This window comes from Pseudorasbora parva, chromosome 1 (assembly GCF_024679245.1).
Source record: "Pseudorasbora parva isolate DD20220531a chromosome 1, ASM2467924v1, whole genome shotgun sequence".
Taxonomy (NCBI): domain Eukaryota; kingdom Metazoa; phylum Chordata; class Actinopteri; order Cypriniformes; family Gobionidae; genus Pseudorasbora; species Pseudorasbora parva.
In genome coordinates, this window is record NC_090172.1 from 67,583,863 (window position 1) to 67,600,608 (window position 16,746).

Sequence of the window (16,746 nt, forward strand, 5' to 3'; positions counted from 1 at the left end):
CATCACGTCGGCGACGATCGATCTCCCGATGGAATGGTTCTACAGGCGCTTCACGACGCATTAACGCAGAGGCGTTCTCACAGCGTTTCGACGCAGCGTCTCGTTCCCTCAGGGAACTAGGGTTACATACGTAACCTGAGACGTTTTCTCCATTTTTTTAATAATCATGATTAATTTATTTTTTTATACCCTTTGAAACATTATATCTTACAGAGACTCAGGCACCATGTTAAACTATAAAAGAGTAAAGAGCATCTCAGAGTCTAACCAGACTGAAGAACAACATGCATGGTCCAAAAGGTTAGTGTCACAATCAACATTATCTATGACGGAGGGGAACTTTTTTTTCTTTTCTTTTTTTTTGAAAACAGCAAAAGTACATTTCTGGCTGAAGTACATTTTTAATTTCAGTGTTTAGTGTTAATTTAAAAAAAGACAAATCTGCTATTGCGACATCAGGAAGACGTTGGACTCCAACTAATCCATCACTCAGATGTCATATGCTTAAAAATGAAAGTTGGGTTGACGTCTGAATCCAACGTTCGTTTGACGTCAAGCTCCAAATTCAGACAGCCGAAAAAAGAAAAGAAAAAAAGCTGTAAAAGTGTGAAAAGTATGGTAGCACATTAAATCTCTGAAGGTCTCAGCCGAGGAGGATTAAACTCCACAAACAGCATTACCAGCTTCACACTACGGTCCAGACTGACTTTATTTCTGTCAGACGTCTACAGAAGTTGAGAATGTTTGTTGTTGATATGTTAATGCAAATAGTTTGGTTTGAGGTCACCATTATGGTGATCAGTATTTGCTTTACTTGACTTGACTTTTTATCATTAGTTTTTATCTGGCTGTTGTAGCTGTGTTTATTAAGGCAAGACAAGCCAAATATAATGTGATCAGATGGTATTTTCTACTTGATGATAAAAGTATAATCATTATATAGTCGTCTACTTCACTGCTGTCAGCCAGCATCTATTCTTTTGATACGCTATCATTTTGTATTATTAATCATAGCAATCCTGTAATTCTACATTGTTCACTAAACATTTTGGACTCCAGCAGCTATGAGACTTTCTCAAGACTTCAAGAATCAGCATGAAGCATATCACTGTTCCCTATCTCGAGGGAACTTCGAGCTGCGTCGAAACGCTAGGGGAACGCCTCTGCGTGATGCGTCATGAAGCACTCGTGCAATCAGTCCAATAGCGGGGAGATACGTCATGGGCGGGTGACGTCATCGACCAGGAAGCTATAAAGCACACCTGGACCAAACAGTCATTAGCTTCTGTGCCTTCACAAGCGCTCTGTGTGAATTGTATGTCCATTTATTGTGTGTGTGTTCACAAAAGAAAAAAGAAATATGGCAATTCAGTATAGGCGTTGTGTTTCTCCCTACCCACGTTACATCACGGGTGGGGATACACACGACCTATGTGGGATGTGTTTGGGGCTCGAGCATGCCCAGTCAGCTCTCGAGGGGGTTGGCTGCGAGCATTGCGAGAGACTCCCAATGCGCATATTAAGATCACGCCGGGCACTCTTCGAGGAGAGTGCTTTGGCTAGTGGTCCTCAGGGCTCGGGTCCCGCTGTTGCCGAGGCGAAGTGAAGGCTCGCGTCCTGGGGATCGCAGTTGGATCTAGTTGGGGGGTTAGAGACGGGTGATCCCCCATCTCTGCCCTTACTCGCTGGATCTCAAGCCTCAGCTCATGAGTTGGAAGCACGCTCTGCGGTTTTCTTCCTTTCCCGCTGAGGCACAAACGCAGCAGCACTCCAGTTCCTTGGAACTGGATGTTGTTAGCGCTGATGATGATCTCCCCATCCCAACAGAAAACGACACACACACGCTCATAAAAAGAGGAGCTATTGGTGTAACTCGCGCTGTGTCCAGGTTAAGTTTAGACTGGCCGGCCAAGTGTCAAGAAGTTCGCCAAAAAATAAAAAAATAATTAAATAAAATAAGAAAGAGAAAGAACAATATAATGGCGAGCAGACAGCATGTTTGAAATTACGGGGTTGAATCTAGTGGCTCGGATCTCGCGTTTGCCGAGGCAGCGTGTAGATCACGGGTCTGCAATATAGATTCTATGACTCAATCGCGGATCTCGCGTTTGCCGAGGCAGCGTGTAGATTACGGGGTTGAGTCTAGTGGCTCAGATCACGCGTTTGCCGAGGCAGCGTGTAGATTACGGGGTTGAGTCTTGTGGCTCAGATCGCGCATTTGCCGAGGCATCACGTATATTATGGGTCTGCATCTATCATTCAGAGGAAAACGGCGATGTCTTGGGGGGAAGAGACGCTTGCGAGCTATCTCTCCCCCGAGTCAGCATCGTCGCGGAGAGCCCCACAGCTGCCCACAGCAAGCCGGTCACAACAACTTCGGCTTTTGTGGGTGGGGCATATTCGGCAGCAGGTCAGGCAGCCGCCTGTTTGTATACGGTGGTTGTCCTGCAAGCGTATAAAACAAGCAGACCTGTTGGGGGATATTGATGATGAGTGTGGAAAATTAAAAATAATAATAAATAAATAAATAAATCAAAATATCCCTCTGGGGCTGTCGGGCGGGGCAGCCTCAGCCAAATACATCCTTCTCAAACCTACACCAAGCAACAACAACAACAAAAAAAAAATATATACAGTCTTGTTCAAAATAATAGCAGTACAATGTGACTAACCAGAATAATCAAGGTTTTTAGTATATTTTTTATTGCTACGTGGCAAACAAGTTACCAGTAGGTTCAGTAGATTGTCAGAAAACAAATGAGACCCAGCATTCATGATATGCACGCTCTTAAGGCTGTGCAGTTGGGCAATTAGTTGAAAGGGGTGTGTTCAAAAAATAGCAGTGTCTACCTTTGACTGTACAATCTCAAAACTATTTTGTACAAACATTTTTTTTTCTGGGATTTAGCAATCCTGTGAATCACTAAACTAATATTTAGTTGTATGACCACAGTTTTTTAAAACTGCTTGACATCTGTGTGGCATGGAGTCAACCAACTTGTGGCACCTCTCAGCTGTTATTCCACTCCATGATTCTTTAACAACATTCCACAATTCATTCACATTTCTTGGTTTTGCTTCAGAAACAGCATTTTTGATATCACCCCACAAGTTCTCAATTGGATTAAGGTCTGGAGATTGGGCTGGCCACTCCATAACATTAATTTTGTTGGTTTGGAACCAAGACTTTGCCCGTTTACTAGTGTGTTTTGGGTCATTGTCTTGTTTAAACAACTGTTTCAAGGGCATGTCCTCTTCAGCATAGGGCAACATGACCTCTTCAAGTATTTTAACATATGCAAACTGATCCATGATCCCTGGTATGCGATAAATAGGCCCAACACCATACTAGGAGAAACATGCCCATATCATGATGCTTGCAGCTCCATGCTTCACTGTCTTCACTGTGTACTGTGGCTTGAATTCAGAGTTTGGGGGTCATCTCACAAACTGCCTGTGGCCCTTGGACCCAAAAAGAACAATTTTACTCTCATCAGTCCACAAAATGTTCCTCCATTTCTCTTTAAGCCAGTTGATGTGTTCTTTGGCAAATTGTAACCTCTTCTGCACATGCCTTTCTTTAACAGGGGGACTTTGCGGGGGATTCTTGAAAATAGATTAGCTTCACACAGACGTCGTCTAACTGTCACAGTACTTACAGGTAACTCCAGACTGTCTTTGATCATCCTGGAGGTGATCATTGGCTGAGCCTTTGCCATTCTGGTTATTCTTCTATCCATTTTGATGGTTGTCTTCCGTTTTCTTCCACGTCTCTCTGGTTTTTCTCTCCATTTTAAGGCATTGGAGATCATTTTAGCTGAACAGCCTATCATTTTTTGCACCTCTTTATAGGTTTTCCCCTCTCTAATCAACTTTTTAATCAAAGTACGCTGTTCTTCTGAACAATGTCTTGAACGACCCATTTTCCTCAGCTTTCAAATGCATGTTCAACAAGTGTTGGCTTCATCCTTAAATAGGGGCCACCTGATTCACACCTGTTTCTTCACAAAATTGATGACCTCAGTGATTGAATGCCACACTGCTATTTTTTTGAACACACCCCTTTCAACTAATTCAACTAATTGCCCAATTGCACAGCCTTAAGAGCGTGCATATCATGAATGCTGGGTCTCGTTTGTTTTCTGACAATCTACTGAACCTGCTGGTAACTTGTTTGCCACGTAGCAATAAAAAAATATACGAAAAACCTTGATTATTCTGGTTAGTCACATTGTACTGCTATTATTTTGAACAAGACTGTATATATATATATATATATATATATATATATATATATATATATATATATATATATATATATATATATATATATATATGAAAAAGAACAAAAAGAGAGCGGGGCCCCCCCACAGAGAGATCGGGGGTCCGGGCAACGCACTCAGCCGAGACCTTCCTGAAGTAGGGCAGACCTGAGGACTGTCATTATGTCTAGGAAGGCCAGAAGCTCAGGACTTCCGATGGCAGTCCCCTCCGGGAAAGTGCGGCTCGCCGAGGCGCCCGCTCTTTCCCGGTGCCATTGGGGGGGGCCGGTCTGCCAATCCGGCCACCATTGGTGCTTCAGGGCGCGGCGGTCCCCGGTGAACATATAGACAAAATTACATTTGACAGTCACTCACTGTCAAACACTTTCAAAGAGTGTTGGGTCTGATGGCAGCAGCGTCCAACGTGATACCTTTTGGCCTGCTGTACATGAGACCCTTACAGTGGTGGCTCAGGACCAAGGGGTTCTCCCCGAGGGGAAACCCTTTTCGCTTGATCAAGGTCACGCGGCGCTGCCTACGTGCTTTATTGAAGTGGAAAGATCCTTGGTTCCTGTCCCAAGGTCCAGTTCTGGGGGCTCCTTGTCGTCGCGTAACGCTAACGACGGATGCCTCCCTAACTGGCTGGGGAGCGGTCATGAGTTGTCCGCTCGGCCCAAGGTCTTTGAAGGGACCGTCAGCTCTCCTGGAAAATAAACCAGCTGGAGCTGATGGCTGTGTTTCAATCACTCAAACACTTCCTCCCAGACCTGCGGGGCCGCCATGTGTTAGTTCTGTCAGACAACACTTCGGTGGTCTCGTATATAAATCACCGTGGGGTTTGAGATCGCGTCGGTTGTGGAAGCTGACGCATCATATGCTAACATGGGCCCAAGGCAAGATGCTCTTGCTCAGGGCGATGTACATCCCGGGGGTCCTGAATGTAGCGGCAGACTCCCTCTAATGCCGGGAGAATGGAGACTCCACCCCGAGGGAGTGGAGGAGCTGTGGATCCGCTTTGGGCGAGCCCAGGTGGATCTGTTTGCGCCTCGAGAGACGACACACTGTCCAGCATATTTCGCCCTCACGCATCCAGCCCCACTGGTACAGACGTGGCCGAGTCTGCGTCTGTACGCCTTTCCCCCTCTGGCGTTGCTCCCAGGAGTGCTGTAGAGAGTCCGCCGGGACGGGGTTCAGCTTTTATTGGTAGCCCCGCTCTGGCCAGGCTGAGTATGGCTCGCCGACATTATGTCTCTCCTAGAAGGTCCTCCCTGGGAAATCCCAGTCAGGAGAGATCTTCTCTCGCAGGCCGGGGGTCAGTACTGCACCCGCGTCCGGAACTGTGGAAACTGTGGGCTTGGCCCCTGAGGGGGCCCAGCTCATGAACACGGGTCTATCTACTGAGGTGATAGAGACCATGTTGCACTCCAGAGCACCATCCACAAGGAGACTTTACGCACTCAAATGGAGAGTTTTTGTCGCCTGGTGTACGGGCCAGGCTTTGGACCCTGTTAACTGCCCAATTGGTTCAGTTCTTGAGTTCCTACAAGAAAAATTCTCTGCAGGGTTGTCCCCGTCGACACTGAAAGTATATGTATCAGCGATATCTGCTTATCATATTCCATTAGATAATGCATCATTAGGGAAACACCCGTGGGTCACGCGTTTCCTTCTTTGTACCTTGAGGCTCAGACCTGTGGCACGCTCGAGGGTGCCTACTTGGGAACTGGCCATAGTTTTAGAAGGCCTTATGTTGGTTCCCTTCGAGCCATTAGAGGAAGTGTCAGAAAAGTTCCTCACACTAAAAACAGTGTTTCTTCTAGCGATTTCATCACTGAAAAGAGTAGGAGACCTACAGGCTCTGTCAGTAGCACCCTTTTGCCTTAAATTTGCACCAGGAATGGTGAAAGCATTTCTCTTCCCGAGGGTAGGATATGTTCCCAAGGTCCCGACTAATGTTCCGGGACCAGTAATGCTGCAGGCTTTCTGTCCGCCTCCGTTCACTAGTCAAGACCAAGAGAAGCTAAATCTTCTATGTCCGGTCAGGGTCCTAGATGCATATGTCCACAGAGCTGCCCTGTGGCGAAAGTCAGAACAGTTGTTCGTGTGCTTTGGGTCCCCGAGTAAGGGAAAACCGGCTTCAAAGCAGACGCTTAGCAAGTGGATAGTCGAGGCTATTTCGCTCACTTATGAGTCGGCCGAGTCTAAATAAGAGCCATAGTCGGCCTCTATGGCTCTTATTTCGGGAGTTTCATTGTCAGAGGTATGTGATGCGGCTGGGTACTGCTGAGGTGTTATGGAGGCCCAGGATGCTTCGAAAGCGGCCTTAAGCTCCTCCAGAGTGTTGGGTCTTGCGTCTCTCAACTTTCTCTTCATAATATCCCACAGATTCTCTATGGGGTTCATGTCATGAGAGTTGGGAGGCCAATTGAGCACAGAAATACCATGGTCAGTAAACCATTTACCAGTGGTTTTGGCACTGTGAGCAGGTGCCAGGTCGGGCTGAAAAACCAAATCTTCATCTCCATAAAGCTTTTTAGCAGATGGAAGCATGAAGTGCTCCAAAATCTCCTGATAGCAAGCTGCATTGACCCTGCCCTTGATAAAACACAGTGGACCAACACCAGCAGCTGACATGGCACCCCAGACCATCACTGACTGTGGGTACTTGACACTGGACTTCAGGCATTTTGGCATTTCCTTCTCCCCAGTCTTCCTCCAGACTCTGGCACCTTGATTTTCAAATGACATGCAAAACAGTCCAGTGCTGCTTCTCTGTAGCCCAAAAGTGGCTTGACCTGGGGAATAGCTCGTTTAGAGAACCTTTTCATGATATGCTAATTTTTTGAGATTATGCGGTTTCATGAGGTTTTCATGAGCTATATGCCAAAATCATCAGTATTAAAACAAAGACCTGAAATATTTCAGTTTGTGTGCAATGAATCTAAAATATATGAAAGTTACATTTTTATCATTACATTATGGAAAATGATGAACTTTTATCACAATATGCACATTTTTTGAGAAGGATTAAAAAAAAAGTTATATATATATATATCATCCAATGATTCAGATAATCTGGAACAATCTCTGTGTGTAAGGGTCAAGGCCGGAAAATCATAATGGATACCTGTGATCTTTGGGCACTTAGACGGCTCTGCATCACATACAGGAATGATACTGTAATGGTGATCACAACATTGTCGGTAAACAAAATCCACTGTACCATTCGACGCTGCCGGCTAAACCTCAAAAGGTCATAAAAGAAGCCATATCTAACCATGATCCAGAAGCGCATGCGTTTTCTATAGGCTTGTTATAATTTACATTTTACATTTACATTTATGCATTTGGCAGACAGTTTTATGCAAAGCGACTTACAACTGAGGAGTACAGGAAGCGATCTGTCATGAAGAGTCGAAGAAACGCAAAAATTGCCCTAAATACAAAGATTTGGAAATTACTCAGAGTAGCAAAAACCAGAATAGGGAGGGAAAGAGAAAAATAGAGGAGGATTTTATTTTATGATATGATTAAGTGCTCATGGAAGAGATGAGTTTTTTCCTGTCTTTTGAATGAAGCGAGCGATTCTGTCGTGGGTATGGAGGATGGAAGATCGTTCCACCAACCAGGAATAGTGAATGAAAAAGTTCTGGAGAGGGATTTCATGGGAGGAATTTCAGGGATTTTCATTATCAGTGCTCAGTTCAGAAGCGGCATCTCTGATGGTATGGGGTTGCATGAGTGCATGTGGGATGGGTGGCTTACACATCTGGAAAGGGACCATTAATGCTGAAAGGTATATTCAAGTTCTACACCAACATTTGCTCCCATCCAGACGTTGTCTCTTTCAGGGAAGACCTTGGATTTTCCAACATGACAATGCCAGACCACATATGGCATCAATTACAACATCATGGCTGTGTAGAAGAAGGATCCAGATACTTGAATGGCCAGCCTGCAGTCCAGATCTTTCACCCATAGAAAACATTTGGCGCATCATAAAGAGGAAGATGCGACAAAGAAGACCTAAGACAGTTGAGCAACTAGAAGCCTGTATTAGAAAAGAATGGGACAACATTCCTATTCCTAAACTTGAGCAACTTGTCTCCTCAGTCCCCAGACGTTTGCAGACTGATATAAAAAGAAGAGGGGCTGCCACACAGGGGTAAACATGGCCTTTTCTCAACTTTATTAAGATGTGTTGATGCCATGAAATTTAAAATCAACTTATTTTCCCTTAACATGATACATATTCTCAGTTTAAACATTTGATATGTCCTTTATGTTGTATTCTAAATAAAATATTGACATTTGAAACTTCAACATAATTGCATTTTGTTTTTATTTACAATTTGTACAGTGTCCCAACTTTTTTGGAATTGGGTTTGTATGTAATCAGAAAAAGTTGGGACAGTATGGAATGTGCAAATAAAATAAAAAAGAAGTGATTTCTAAAATTACTTTGACTTGTATTTCATTGCAGACAATATGAACACAAAATATTTCATGTTTTGTCTGGTCAACTTCATGTCATTTGTAAATATGCATCCTTTCCTGTCATTCAGACCTGCAACACATTTCAAAAAAAGTTGGGACAGTAAAGCATTTACCACTTTGTAATGTTGCCATTCCTTTTCACAACACTTAAAAGACGTTTAGGGACTGAAGACACCAAGTGATGAAGTGTTTCAGGTGTAATTTCGTCCTATTCTTCCTGCAAACAAGTCTTAAGGTGGGCAACAGTACGGGGTCTTTGTTGACAGGTCGGGACTGCAGGCAGGCCAGTCAAGTACCCGCACCCTCTTCTTCCGCAGCCAGGACTTTGTAATGTGTGCAGAATGTGGTTTTGCATTGTCTTGTTAAATTATGCTTGGACGTCCCTGCAAAAGATATCTTCTTGAAGGCAGCATATTATGCTCCAATATCACTCTCTATGTACTTTTCAGCATTAATGGTGCCTTCACAGAAGTGCAAGTTACCTTTGCCAAGGGCACTGACACAACCCCATACCATGACAGACCCTGGCTTTTGGAGTTGTTGCTGGTAACAGTCTGGATGATCCTTTTCTTCTTTGGTCCGGAGCACACGCCGTCCATTCCTCCCAAAAAATACCTGAAATACTGATTCCTCTGACCACAGTACACATTTCCACTGTGTGATGGTCCATCCCAGATGCCTCCGAGCCCAGAGAAGTCGACGGCGCTTCTGGACACTGTTAACATAAGACTTCCTTTTGGTACAGTACAGTTTTAACTGGCATTTGTGGATGTAACTACGTATTGTGGTACTTGACAAAGGTTTGCCAAAGTAGTCCTGAGCCCATGTGGTGATATCGCTTATAGATGAATGACGATTCTTGATGCAGTGCCGCCTGAGGGATCGGAGATCACGGTTGTTCAGCTTAGGCTTGCGGCCTTGTCCTTTACGCACTGAAATTCCTCCAGATTCCTTGAATCTTGTAATTATGTTAGGCACTGTTGAATGTGCAATATCCAAATCTCTTCCTATCCTTCTTTGAGGATCACTGTTTTTAAACATTTCAATAATTTTCTCACGTATTTGTTGGCAAACTGGCGATCCTCGGCCCATCTTTGCTCCTAAAGGATTAGATCTTTCTTGGATGCTGCTTTTGTACCAAATCATAATTTCAATCACCTGTTGACATCACCTGTTTCAAATCAAATCATTATTTAACCCTTTTACCTCATTACTAACCCTAAATTGCTCCTGTCCCAACTTTTTTTGAAATGTGTTGCAGGTCTGAATGACAGGAAAGGATGCATATTTACAAATGACATGAAGTTGACCAGACAAAACATGAAATATTTTGTGTTCATATTGTCTGCAATGAAATACAAGTCAAAGTAAATTTAGAAATCACTACTTTCTTTTTTTATTTGCGTTTTCCAAAGTGTCCCAACTTTTTCTGATTTGGGGTTGTAGATACCTAATTTGTGCCTGCGAAGATCGGTCGAATGCGGTATCTATGTAAATATGATCTCTATGACCGCGCTGGGATTTTGACCTTACTCGACGGAAGTAATGGGTGCTGTCATAGGCCATATTTACATGGAGGTCTTGATGCACAAATCAGATTTGGTGACTATATCCGTTTTTTGATGACCGGCTTACATCATCTTTTAAAAGTGACCAGTATCTGATATTTGCATTTACACTTTACTCTGGCAAAACAGTCCAGTATGTTCTGACCTGGAAAAGGAAGAAAACCATCATAGTTAAAGGTCAGCAAAAAATTGCTCTTGTAAGGCGGAAAAAAAAGAGGAAAGCCCTTGTTGCAGCCTTTTTCAATGAAGTACGACTCGCATTTACTGGGGAATGTCCGATTTGACTGCTTACATGGCAGATGCAAATGCACGTATTCAAATTATATCAGATTTATTACCACATATGAGTGAGGCAGGGCTTTGTTTTCCTGCTTAGACATTAATATCTGATCTGTGCCACATGAGAGGGATAAATCGGAATTAAGTCACTTGAACTGACTCAGGCCTTAGACCAGTTTAGACCAGTTTAGAGTCAGTCTATCAGGTCCTGTTTTAGACTGGTTCAAACCTGGGTCAGTCTGTCTGGTTCTGTCTTCAGAAATGATGTATCACAATACAAACACCAACATGCAAATCTGTGAATCTTACTACCACTAATGTACAGGTGTGCTATATACAGCAGAGTATAATAGCATATACTGGGAATTAAATAAAAGGAAAGTTTTTGTCAAATAAATATTACTGGTATGGCACATTGACCAGGGGGGAATTTTAGGGTGCTTTCACACTTGGTTCAATTGTCTGGACCGAACCCAAGTTCGATTGCCCTAACTCTTCTTGATGTAGCATGGAGGAAGATTTTTTTTTTTGGTGCTTAAGGCTCTGTAGTACCGCCTGGATAGCAGCAGTTCAAATAGAAACTGACTTGGATATGGGGATACAAAGTGATTTTTTTCTAAACTTCTGGATGTATATAGTTCTGGATGTATAATGTCCTCTGTAGTCTTCTGATGTGTGATTTTGTAGCTGAGCCAAACCAGACAGTTATGGAAGTGCAGAAGACCGACTAAATGACTGCAGAGTAGCACATTGACCTTCATAAATGTCTTATGTTAAAAACCATCTGCTACAGGGATTGTATGTTAATAGCTGATCAAACCAAAGTGTTACTAAATCTGCTCTCTCTTTTTCAGATCAGTTCATAATGCCACGCTCATTAATTCAGGTACACCAGCGCTTTACCGTCTGAACACAGAAAAAAGTTATATAGATGGAAATGATAGAACGGTCAGACGTTGGACATATGGACAGAAAAAAAGAAATGTACAGAACAAAGTCATTTTGATGGTGGGAGAAACCGGCTCTGGGAAAACTACTCTAATAAACTCCATGATCAACCACTTACTGGGAGTGAAGTTTGAGGATCAAGAGTTTTATCAAATCACAGAAGAAGATGAAGAAGCTATAGATGAAACACAATCCCAGACACGAAAGATCACTGTTTATGAGGCGTTTGTTGAAGAAAACCCAACATCTCTGACCATCATTGAAACTCCAGGATACGGAGACACTGAAGGATTTGAGAAAGATGGAAAGATTTCTGAGTATCTGGGCAGATTATTTTCACATAAGGATGGGGTTCATTATATTGATGCAGTGTGTTTTGTGATGAAGGCAACTCAGAATCGTCTCTCTGGAAAAGAGCTTTACATTTTTCACTCAGTTCTGTCTCTGTTTGGGAGAGATATAGAGAACAACATCGTGTTTCTACTTACACATTCAGATGGATTACCTCCAACAAATGCCCTCAATGCCATTAATACAGCAGAAATACCCTGTAGAAGAGATGAAAACAACAAACCTGTTTGCTTCTTATTCAACAACCGACAGAAAGAGGAAAGAGAAGAGCAGTATGAACAAGCATACAGATCAGTCTGGGAAATAGGAGAGGAAAGCATGAAGGAGTTCTTGACACTCCTAAATGAAGACAACAGGAAAAGTGTTAAGATGACATTAGATGTTGTGAAAGAGCGAAAACGACTTGAGTCTTGTGTCTCTAATCTGAGGGACCAAATCAATGAGAAGGAGCTAAAAACCAAAGTACTCAATCAGATTCAGGAAGCCCTCAGACAGAACAGAGAGAATAGTGAAACATTTAAGTTCATAGTCAACACAGTTGTCAAAGAAAAAGTCCCCACAGATGACAAATGGTGGTGGAACAGAAACATAACCTCTTGCTCTGTCTGTGAGGAAAACTGTCATGAGGGCTGCTGGTGGGTCTCTTCTAATCTCTCATGGTGTTTAGTCATGAAAAATAACCACTGCACAGTGTGTACAGGGAAGTGTCATTACAGCGAACACATCAGGGAGAACAAAAAATATGTAACGAAGACAGAGAATGTCATTATGTCACTTGATCAGTTGAGACAGGAGAATGGACTCACTGTTATGGATGGACGTATCAGGAATGTGTCTGAGAGCAAAACAGAAATAGAAGAAAAACTGATCCGTGATCTGGAGAAGATTAAAAATGAAAAGTCCAACCTGCTGCAAGAAGCTTATAAAACTGCCATGATTCTGTCTAAGATCGCATTAAAAGCAGACAGCGCTTTCAGTCTTCAACATCTGGAGTTCCTGATTCCCAGACTGAAGGAGGAGAGAAAAGATGAATGGGTGAAGAACCTGGAGGATCTGAGGAAAGCTGGAGAAGAGAAGAGAAACAAGGGGGCTTTAGAGCAAATGAAAGGGTACTTGGCATCTAAAACCAAGTCATCACACATGTAACTGTTAACAAAGAATAAAATATATGAACATACAAAATGTTAAATCAGAACTGATCAGTCAGGGGAGATTAGTTCACTTACAAGAGGATCATTATATTTCATTATATACTGAATATATTTAATTTAGACATATCTGACTGATACAAATAATAGTAACACATGACTAAAGACTAAAACAAATCAAATAATATTTTTTTGTCTTTTTTTTTTGTCTTTTTACCTTTAACAAGTTTCTTGTTCAAATAGTCTTGTAACTGAATTAACAGGTTTATTTTCATATTGGATTTTCCAAAAACTTAACTTTTTCAACCGATAGGAGGCGAATAAGGTTATGGCATAAATGGGTGCAGAAAAAAATCATTTCTCTTTTTTTCACTTCTCAGTTGAATTGCTTCAGGGATACACTGATGGTTCTTCCAGTTAAATAAATAATCGGTTTTCACATATTCCTAAGATGTTGATTTTATTCAAATGTATAAGTTGGTAGCTTAATTATTATGTCTGAAGCTGTTTTGTTCATGTACTTTCAGTGTGTTTTCATTCATCATGTTTTTTGGTTCAGTTTCCCGCCACTCCTCTGTCCCCATGGTTTAGTTCAGTGCTGTTCAGCTGTGTCCTGTTAATTATCTTGTTTCTGTCTGCTATTTAGTTCCCCCTTTCCCCCAGTCTGTGTCTGATCTCTGTCATGTATAGTCTGTTATGTATAGAGTGTGTAACCTGCCTGTATTTACTAGTGGTGGTGAGATGAAGCCTCATGAAGCTTTTCAGCCAAATTGTTCACAAAAGGGTTAATTTCGTGAGGCTTAATTTGCTCACTATACCGCCTGTTGGTCACAGAGTGTAAAACAAGCAGATCCATTACAGATGACCTGATGGGATCTGTAACACACTGTATTTTGCATCAGTTAAGGTTTAGATAAAATGGTGAAGAAAAAATAAATAAATTTCCACATAGACCAATCTATTAATATGAATATAAAGTGTATTTTCTGGTGGTATATAATGATTGTATAACATAACTGTGTAATAAACGCATTGGCTTGAAACAAATGGGGCTATCAAATGTGTGTGAATCAATTATTTGGACATAGGCAGGAGGGGCAATATTATCCTTATTATAAAACTGGAAATTAGCAGGGTTTAACTGGGCAAAGGGCAAGATCCAAACCGCTTTCTGAACCAGTTAGGCTTTTTGCAGTCAGTGGTTTTCTTTGGCGTTTGAATGATGCTCTTGAAAAGGGACCAGTTACTCCAATCATATGTTCCCTTAATGTGTCTTTATTAAACTTCTCCTTGTGCTCACATCTGCCAGTGCTTTATTTCCAGTAGTGATGGGAGAAACAAAGTTTACATGTTAAATTTCAGAATCAAAGTGGATTTCGCTAACTCTAGTGTACTTTGGACACGAGTGGGGGGTCAGACAATAGCCCGGCCACTCCGACCTCCTGACGATAGCGGATCCCACTTGAACTTGAAGTGAAGAAAACTTTCTGCAATGGTGGTGTTCAGACAGTTCCCAGTTCCCTGCCCTGAACCTGCCAATATGTGTTCTTTGCATCCCGTCCACGAGGGCACCTTCAGAGAGAACATAGCCTTTGTGGTTGCATTATGGAGAAGAGACGGCAGGATTCTTTTCAGGTGTTGGACTTTTAGTTTAGGTGTTGATTTCCTTCCTGTGTTCCATTTGTCCATTTTCCTGCCAATACTTAGTTCCCATGGTTACCCTTGTTAGGTCACAGTCACCACATCTTCACTACATTTCCCATCATCCTCTCTGGCCCTCAGCGGCATGTAAAATTCACAATCACCTGCACCTGCACTTCATCATCAAGGACACTATAAAGACACTCACTCCTCTCACATAAGTGTGTGTGTTTACATGCACACCAGTAAACTGATTACGCACAAATATTTCCCCGTTTATATGCAAACCAGTAAACTGGCAACACAATTAAACCATGTTTCCATGACTTTATTAATAAACCAGGTTATTTCCTTCTAATGACATCAAGCGTAATAATGTCTGTATCTGACTTGGAGTATTCCAATGTTTCGTCCGTTGTTATGTTAAATAAAGCATGTCAGCGGGAGATTTACGGCTCATATTATCCCTCTTGTAGTTCCAGATGCAGCGTTTGACTGAACCTCTTCTACTTCTGCTGCATGAGGTGAGAACACATGTTAAGAGTCTGCGTTTGTGATAATGTCCTTATTTCATGCAAAATGTTAGCTCGCTCTGTCACCTATCACACATGCGCACTTCAATAAGCCGAAGGATTGGAAGATTATATGTGCATATATATTCTGTGTATGTGTTTTCTGCAAACTGTCCTTCTGATAATATAAAAGGGGAACTGATGTTTGTTTCCTGTTTTGCTGTGTGCATGTAGAGCGCACACCCACCCAGCTGTTATCATCAACTGCAGAGCTATCTGTTCCTGGTTCATTTCTATCATATTATTGACATATATGGAGTTATCTTTCTGTTTCCTATGTAGGGTGCGTCCAACTATTAGGGCGTGGATTAATGGTATAAATATCACTGTTTTCCTGTTGTACTTCGAGAGCTGCATTCTGAATAAACCATATTGACTCTACTCGTGTGGTTCATTGACTTGCACTCTCCCAGGATCCTGAAGCTGTAACTGATTGCTGAGCAGAGACTGAGACACACAAAGACACAGGAACAATTTCCTACAGTGTTTTGGTGACCCCGACGTGATTCATCCAGACAGGTAAGAGATGAATTTGATTCACTACCCGTTCTGGTTGTATCTTGAAACTTAGGGGAAAATGTATACTACTTTTGTATAAAGAAATACATAGATTGATTGAACTGTGTGTGTCAGTGCCTGGCCAGTTAATCTTTGAAAATGGGGCAAACATATCCAAAGCCAGAACCAAGTGAAACTCCTAAAGTATATATTTGGATAATTTAGCCGGCTGGACAGAGGGTACACAATGGCAGAAATACCTGGGTTTCTCCGCAGTGTATTTGACCTAATTTATGGTAAACAGGGTGATCCAAATTGGGATTATGATTATATGAAAAGGGGATATGACGTGTGGTATAAAATGCTGATGACCCTGACAGTCGATTAAGACATCGTTTTGTGTTTATGGAAGGGTCCCCTTTCAACCTTTTAGGAAGGGATTTAATGTCAAAGCTGTGTTTAAGTTTATGTTTCTCTGGCTCTAAGATAACTGTCAATAGCTATGCAACAGAAAAATAGTTGTTTGATGGCAATTCATGGGTCTGTAGTTCCCCATAATTTTGCTTGCATGTCACAAACAGGGGATCAAATGTCAGACGACCTTGGGCTACCTGATCATTTATGGGCAACACATAAGAATGACACAAGGGTTTGTTGATTCACCAGCAGTCTTCACACAGGTAATCAGGGACTGCTTGTCTGATCTTAAATTGCCCACAAAATTCATGCATGTTGCAGTATGAAGATGAGATCCTGGTTACTGGTGAAACCATTGCAGACTGTAGGGAGGCTACTGTCTGCCTTTTGCAGCGACTAGCTGACTGTGGTTTGAAGGTGTCAAAAAAAAAAGATGTAGTTCTGCTTATCAGAAGTCAACTATTTAGGCCATGTGCTTTCTAAGGGCCAAAAGCTGCTTTTTACCAGAGCGAATAAAAATAATTGTTGACACAAAACGAACAGCCACTAAGCATGAGTAAATGGC

At 42.2% G+C, this 16,746-nt stretch overlaps 1 protein-coding gene across 1 annotated transcript; it reads left to right on the forward strand.

Annotated features, from left to right (window-relative positions):
* Nucleotides 1–224: 224 nt before the first annotated feature.
* On the forward strand, nucleotides 225–13,060 carry LOC137088513 (uncharacterized). The gene is made up of 2 exons (XM_067452118.1): nucleotides 225–300; nucleotides 11,461–13,060. Exons 1-2 carry the CDS (start codon nucleotides 227–229, stop codon nucleotides 13,049–13,051), a joined length of 1,665 nt encoding a protein of 554 aa, XP_067308219.1. The 5' UTR covers nucleotides 225–226; the 3' UTR covers nucleotides 13,052–13,060.
* The last annotated feature ends 3,686 nt before the right edge of the window (nucleotides 13,061–16,746 follow it).

Coding starts and splice junctions, on each gene's coding strand:
- LOC137088513 (XM_067452118.1), top strand. CDS start 227: ATGTTAAACTATAAAAGAGTAAAGAGCATCTCAGAGTCTAACCAGACT. Junction 301..11,460: donor CAACATGCATGGTCCAAAAG/GTTAGTGTCACA, acceptor TCTCTTTTTCAG/ATCAGTTCATAATGCCACGC.